The sequence below is a fragment of the Solanum dulcamara genome, chromosome 7, assembly GCF_947179165.1.
Source record: "Solanum dulcamara chromosome 7, daSolDulc1.2, whole genome shotgun sequence".
Classification (NCBI taxonomy): Eukaryota; Viridiplantae; Streptophyta; class Magnoliopsida; order Solanales; family Solanaceae; genus Solanum; species Solanum dulcamara.
Genome location: NC_077243.1, coordinates 62,353,582 through 62,361,615, shown reverse-complemented (window position 1 = coordinate 62,361,615; position 8,034 = coordinate 62,353,582). Strand labels below are relative to the sequence as shown.

Genomic DNA, 8,034 nt, shown 5'->3' with positions numbered 1-8,034 from the left:
TTTAATTATTTAATTAAATTGAGGTTTGACTTCTGCTTGATGTTGGGTTTGGCTTGCCTACTTGGGGGTTAAAGTAGGTGTCATCATGGCCCGTATTTGGGTCATGACACCGGGCGCTCTCCAACTCACGGAATTCAACCAGGAAGTTTTGTTCAAACATGTAAAGTTGCCATATTGGTTTTCCTTGACACAATATATTAAAATCTCATAGTATTTCTTTCTCAATATAAGTTAACGAGAATGATTAAGTGATTCATACTATACTACAGTACATAAAAACTTCCTTGAAACGTAAATCAATACAATTCAAAAATCTTCTTTTGTCCTGGGAAAATTTATCCACTCACCATTAGACCATTCTTGATGAAATCTCAACACATCACTAGGATATTCAATATTATCCTCAATAGTAGGAAAATAGACATAGTACTTTTGTCCAATTTTACCACTGATAAGCCCGAGCCACCAACCATCATTCGCGAACAAATCAACCATATTGTATAGATAGAAGTCATTTTCTACTAGCACTGTTTCAGTTTGATGATCAGGTGGAACAGGGCAGACCTCGAAAATAGTTACAATCTCCTCTAGTGGAGAGGTTTCATCATTAGTAAAAAATGTCTTGTACTTGACTCCATAATGATAAGCGCCAAAGAAAGTGACAATAGTTGCATTGATTTTAACTTGCCACTTCAACTTCATCACCCTTTTGGAATATTTTTGTTGTCTGTTGTTTCTTGAATGCTATTGATTTTATAGACTTTGGGATCATACCAATTCTTAATTTGTGGAATTCCTCTTAATGTTTTGATTTTTCTTTTTTTGAAGCCACTGTAACTGTACTTGAGACTGATTCAATTGAATGAGAAATAAGTTGTAGAGTAGTCATATAATTGTTAAATAGAACAAGAAAGTTTAGTCACTTATGTTTTTTAATACACATATTTATAACCCGATCAAATCTATTTATAGACAAGGGGGCTCAATTGAATCCCCTTCATCAAAAAATTACACTATACAAAATAGAAATGAGATATTCTGGTTGTATATGAACTGTTGAATCCCCTTTAAGTAAGAGGAGAGTTTAGTGAATTAAAAAAGTGGTTTAACCCTTGCTTTCGGTCAGAAGTAAAATTCCAATTGGACATTCTTAAAGCAATTAGAAATGAGAGACAAAATTTTCCATATCTCCTGTCTATTTAAAACCAAAATTCATGAAAACATCGAAGGATAATATTCTGTACATTAGACATATGATTGACTCAATTTTTTTTACATTTTTCAAGAATTGACACACGTCATCAAAAATAGGGAAAACTTAGTAGCTTAGTTGGTTGGCTACTTGAATTTTCACCTTGTTAATAAGAATTTGATTATCACCTTGTAATCTCCTCTCCCATTTTTCCTTTCCCTATACCCAAATAAAAAAACCATCATCAAAATAAATAATTGAAGCAACAAATCATCAAAGAGAGGTATTATCAAATATAATTAGTCTAATTGATGTATTGAGTAAAATATACAAATTAAAATGAAATTACAAAGAAACAAAATAGAATAAAACCCCCCTACTTACCTTGGGATTTTCACCAGGAACTAACAACTTTGTGTTAAGGAAAAAAATCAGTATCTAATAGATAACAAATGACAATGAAGATGAGAAATGTGGCAAAAATATATATCACCAACAATATTTATATTGCTATGTAATCTTTTTTGTCTTGGTCCTATATTTTGTGTATTGAGCTAGTAAAATTGTATTACAATAATCTCCATTTTAATGTGGTTACCTCTAAATGTGAATACTTTCAAAAGGTTCTCTAATTAGTTCTTTCATTAGTGTCAATACTGGAAAAAAGCTCATTCGTAATATATCAAAACTAAATAAACATACCATCTAACAATTGATTCTATATCCTATGTATTCATGCATGACAATTATTTAAAACATATTTTTTTGATACATTTATCATGATTTTTTTTCATCGTTATACTTGTTCACTTTATTTTTTTGTGCAATACTTATTGAGGACATGACCCTAACTAGGAAAATATGGTGGTTGAGGATTAGGATAGAATATTAGTAAGTAGCCATACATTGTCTAGTCTCTCTAATCATTATTCTTATTATATTTCACATATTATCGTGTTCCTCAATTATGTTATTACATGTTGTCTCCTTTTCTTTGGTTGCCGTATTATGTTTTGTTGTTACTGAGTCAGGGGGTCTATCAGAAAGTACCTCTTTACCTTCACAAGGTAGGAGTAAGGTTGGGTACACACTACCCTCCCTAAATTCCAATTATGGGATTACACTTGGTATTTTTTGTTGTTGTTGCTGTAGACAACTTATTGAGTTCATAACTTAATATGAACTCAATAATTTGTGTTTTTTCTAAAGAAATAAAATGGAGAGATTGATCTGGATACTCGTTTATACTTAAATAGTAGGGTTATTCCTAAATAATAAAATATAACACCAATTTTGTAAGAGTTCATAAGATCGGAAGAAAATTTTCAATTAATTCTTTTCCATTTTTTCATCAAAAAGACAGCTAAGTCATTATAGTTCTTACGCGTCTTATAACATAATTTGAGAAACTATGGTCATAGGGACAACCAAGTTTTGTAAGACTTTTGTTGAAATAGAAATACTTAAATCTTCTACAAAATCTATCTTGAATTACTTAATCTGCTTTAAGTATAAATTAAAGTGAAACTTTCAAAAATGACTATAATTTGAAGTTAAATAGCTATTATTATGGTAATTACGAAAAATGAATACACTTTATGTTGTTTAGTCAATATATTAAATATATTTTTAATATAATTATACAATTGTATTTGATTAGCACTAAATAAAGTAGTTTGTTTTTAAAATAGAAAACTCTTTAATTAGTCCCATTAAAGTCTTAATTTCCCATTAATTTGTTAACAATTAAAAATCCTCCATTAACTCCATATCCGCTTGGATTCTTATCAATTTAACCAAAAATAATTGAAATACAACATATTGAAATGTTTTATTTGTTTATTAATTTTTTTTCCATAGGCGTCGTACATGTATCATACAAAAATTTAGCTCTATTTGTTTTTTGCCTTTTTTTTCAAAACAGTGATAGTTTTTAGTAATCTATTTTATGTTGATTATGAATTGGAATTAAATGGCAAGCATAACTGTATTGATCAGACATTCTGGAAAAAAGAACGAAGAAAATTGCTAGATCAAGTATAGTATTGACGGTATAGTGTTGAAGTAGTATGCTTTGTATTTTTACTTAGTTGATCTAATTTTGGATCAATTCAATATAGATTCGACTACAAAGTGTATCAAATCCGAATTCACAGATGAAGGTAATGATACTCCTATAGAAATACGAAACGATATGAGTGGGCGAGTAATGACCCTCCAGGATATTTTCTTCATTCTCCAATCTTTTCAGCATTTAGCATTTTCCTACAGTGACCCCAAGTCATTTATGACTTGCTGGCACTGACTGTTGGGTCACCTGGTTGTTTGTTTGAGTTTTAGACATGTTTCTATATTTTGGAGCATTTATAACTTCCAAAGTTGACTTCGACCATAACTTTAGGTAAATGACCTTAGAATAGAATTCTAATTGTTCCATCAGCTTCGAAATGGCCAAATTAGCTAGTAACATAATCAAACGAGTATCTAGGTAATTAATACGAGTTTGGAGCTATTTGACGCTTTTACCTATAAAATTTGGCCTATGGATGACTTTGGACAATATTTTGAAAAACACAATCTGATTTAAATTTTATCAGTGCGGTTAGCTCCATAATGTTGAGTTTGGTCTAGAACGACCCTTCATTCACTTCAAGTGATTTGGCAAAGGTCGTTCATGATCCATTCTATGCTTCCACAAGTCAGTCTGAGGTCGAGGATCCAGGTCTCATGATATTCTTTTGATTTCCTTATTTTGCTTTATATTGTTCATTTGGTATGGTTTTAGGGTTTTCATACCCATACATGTCTATTTGGCTTATTAGTTACCTCCTGAGTGTTGTGTCTGCTTTATCTGGACTTACATGTATGTGTTTTAGATCCGTAGTTGATTTCATTTAGTAGTGGATTGACTAGGCAAATTTTATATTTTGATTAGTGGTGGTTGAGCAACTCCCCTTGCATTTTCTGAGTGGTATTGTTTCGGGTTGCGATCATTCTACTTAGAAGATTTCTTTAGTTACATGTTGTCCCATTGGGTTGGTGGTTGAATGGTTGTTTTCACCATTGTGCTTACCTAGCTTTGCTTTGATTAGTACTCCTCCTTGGCATTCTAGTTTTGTTGGCTTAGACGGTTGTCTCCATTGCTTGGCCTCGTTTGGTTCGTAGTTGAAAGATTGGTTGTTGAGGTAATATGTAGATGGAGGTATATCATCTTTGGATTTCTGATAGATACAACATGCCGATTCCCCTCTATGCCTTATTCGTATTTTTAGCCCTTAGGTTGTGAAGTTGAGGTTTGCTCTCTTTTGCCTACTTGATTGGTCCCTTATGGCAGTCCTGATGTTTTAAATTTAAGTGTAGTCGGGAGGAGTGTGACTGTTTGGATTATGAAGAAGGTGTTATAAGATTCGATTGAATTTTGGTAATCCTAGTTGGTCGTCTTTTCCCTTCCACATCTATTTTATTCTCGATAATATTGTTGTGCTTCGTTCATTTAATCTTCTGAAACCCTCCCTATTAAGAGTTTTTGTGCCGCTGGTTGAGAGTTTTGGTGCCGCTGATTGGCTAGTTGGGATTCGGGATGTGTGATCTCCTGTTGCACATTGTTGCCATTATGGTTGGTTCTTTACAGTTGGGTTGGTAGCTCTTGATTATGGAGCTAGAATAGTGGCGTCCCTTGGCAAGTTTACACTTAAGCTTTTATTGGAGAATGAGAAGTTTTTAGATGTTCATCTACAGGATAGGGTCAAAGTAAATCGTGGAAGGTGGGATTTTGGACTTTGTTTAGGATTGAAGATTTGCTTTTTTCATATTTAGTAGTTTGTGGTGTTTGTGAGTGGGAGTAGGTGCACTTGGACATTACCGACCAGTTGTTCATGTTTATGCGTCTCCTACCAGCATGGTTTCCTTTAGACTAGGATAGTTGGCTTAGATTTGAGGTGGCTAAGTGGTTCGTGGGCACATGGTGGAGGTGTTTCAGAAGTTGCTATGGAGTAAGTCAGCAGAGTTAGACTCTATGCGGTCTAGCCATTCGTGAGATAATCATCTTTTGGAGTGGAGTGTGGAACTTTATAAGGTGAGTTTTGATTTGGGTTCTTGGGTTTAGAAGTTGAGATTGAAATTTTGGGCTTTGCTTGGGTTGGTTTCCTTGTTTTTGTCTATAGTCATCCCTTGAGGTTCAGTTGAGTTATGTTACTTCCCTGAGCTTGTGCGGTGTGGTTCGGTAATCAAGTTTTTTGGATGGCATTGAAGGTTTTTAGGATAGCTATGGATCGGCAGAACTCCCTTTGTTCCTTAGACAAGGTAGAGCTTGAAGTTTAAGGTAAATGTTTAGAATTTTGAGTTGAGTTGCATTTGCCATGGTCCTGTATTACTCATCTCGGTGGTTACGGCATAGTTGTTCTTCCTTAGATGAATTTGGTGATGTGGGTTAGGTTCAGACTATGCAAATGAGAGTTGGAGCCTAAAAGGGAATTTGGAGGAGATTTTGGAGTTGGAAGTGTATTTGAGAATCTTCCTCTCATCCTTAGTTTTGTGATGGAGTAATTAGACACGAGAGGGTGTTTGAGGGTCTGGAAGAGCTATAGGCCCAAAAAACCCTCCTCTTTTTATGCCTCTAGGCTGTGAATGCACTTTTACTTTTTCGGATGAAAGTTCTTTTAGTAGTGGATGTTGTAATGACCCTCCAGGTCATTTTGTTCATTTTCTAATCATTTCAGTGTTTAAATCTTTCCTGCAACGACCCCAAGTCATGTATGACTTGCTGTCACTGATAGTTCAGTTGCCTGATTGTTCGTTTGGTTTTAGGCCCATTTCCCTATTTTGGAGCATTTATAACTTGAAAAGTTGAGTTAGGTCATAACTTTAGATAAATGACCACAGAATGGAATTCTAACAATTCAATCAGCTTTGAAACTGCCAAATTACGCTAATAGCATGATCAATATGAGTATCGAGGCAATTAGTATGAGTTTGGGGACATTCAATACTTTTACTTTTGAAAATTGGTGTATGGTTGACTTTGGTAAACATCTTAGAAAACGCACTTAGATTGAAATTCGGACAGTGTAGTTTGCTCCGAAAAATAAAGTTTGGTCTAGAAAAACCTTTCATTTGCTTCCCAAGACTTTTGGTCTAGTCTCGACGCCTGTTGGGGAATTACGCTCAAAATGGCACTTGGGTGTGGGAGCCACTTTCAGTCGTAATGACCTTATATAGGAATTTTGACTGCATCATTGAGTTTGGAACGTCAAATTTGGTGGCATAGCATATTTTATTTGCATGCACACGATTCTAGATGAATTCCAAGCACCTCATCGGAGTATTTGAACTTGGTGAAAAACAACACTCAGTTGATATTTGGTGGAGGAGAAATTGTTCTCCAAGATCGCGGGCTGTTGGCCATATTCCCGGAGGCATAGGATTTTACTCCCCGCGTTCGCGAGGTCCGGACCGCATTCAAGGAGGTTTGTTTCCCTTGCCTCCATGTTCGTAGACCTCTAGACATGTTTGTGATGGTCAATTTTCCTAACCTCCTCATTCGCAGACCACTTACGCCACGTTCGCGATGGCCAATGGTGGCCCATAACTTTGATTAAAAAGCCTCACATTTTTAGCTTTGTATCATATTTCAAAGGGCATTATAGTGGCGCTGTAAGGGAGCGCCGCGCCAAGGACCAAACTACTGAGGCACATTCTTGGCGCGATAGTGGCGCGGCGCTCCCTTACAGCGCCAAGGCTAATATTTTCTAGGTTCTGGAAATTGGCTTGAAAAACCCTGCACACCTTTTAGTGGCGCGCCGCGCTAGAGCCCAAACTACTGAGGCATGTTTCTGGCGCGATAGTGGCGTGTCACGCCACTGCGGCGCCAAGCCCAGTTTTCCAGCAATTGCAACCCAGGCCTGAAAATCTCTACTGTGCTAGTCCATCTTAGGATCGTCATATCTTTTGACTGTGAACTCCAAAACTTACATTCTTGGTGGCGTTGGAAAGAAGACTCGACGACCTTTAATTTGGTATGTCGTGGGCCACCCAGATCATCATATTTCAAAAGATAGGGTCGTTAGAAGCCAACCCCTCATGCTAACTCCTCCTCAAACTTAGCCACGATGAATCTTTTGTCTTGATTGGGTCCTAGGGGTCCTTCATGACCCCACATCACCTCTAACGCTCTTTAATTACTTAGGAACTCATCCTAACTTATGTGAAAAATTTCAAGTCCTCCGGTCCGAGTCTACACTCACGTGAAGAAATGTTCGAATCTTAGCGAAAAAATTCTGAGGTGTCACACCCTCTTTTGTACTGACTTACACCTGTGCTTTTGGATAGTTGAATTTGTAAAGTATATATATACATTGTCAGCTTTTGTACTTAGTAGCTCTAGTATAGGTGACACTAGGTCCGACATTTGTCTAGTGTCAGTTCTTCATTTTTCGTCACTATCGGGCCTTTTGTATATTTTGTATTGTATTTACATATCTATACCATAGTCCGACTTTTCTTTTGTTATATTCTTCTTTCTTCTACCTTCGTATGTATTTAATTATTTAATTAAATTGAGGTTTGACTTCTGCTTGATGTTGGGTTTGGCTTGCCTACTCGGGGGTTAAAGTAGGTGTCATCATGGCCCGTATTTGGGTCATGACACCGGGCGCTCTCCAACTCACGGAATTCAACCAGGAAGTTTTGTTCAAACATGTAAAGTTGCCATATTGGTTTTCCTTGACACAATATATTAAAATCTCATAGCATTTCTTTCTCAATATAAGTTAACGAGAATGATTAAGTGATTCATACTATACTACAGTACATAAAAACTTCCTTGAAACGTAAATCAATACAAT

The 8,034-nt window shown here is 35.8% G+C and overlaps 1 protein-coding gene across 1 annotated transcript; it reads right to left on the bottom strand.

The window, feature by feature from the left end:
* Positions 1-306: 306 nt before the first annotated feature.
* On the bottom strand, positions 307-702 carry LOC129894783 (protein AGENET DOMAIN (AGD)-CONTAINING P1-like). Its single transcript, XM_055970426.1, has one exon. The coding sequence runs from the start codon at positions 700-702 to the stop codon at positions 307-309; it is 396 nt and encodes a 131-aa protein (XP_055826401.1).
* Between the last annotated feature and the right edge of the window lie 7,332 nt (positions 703-8,034).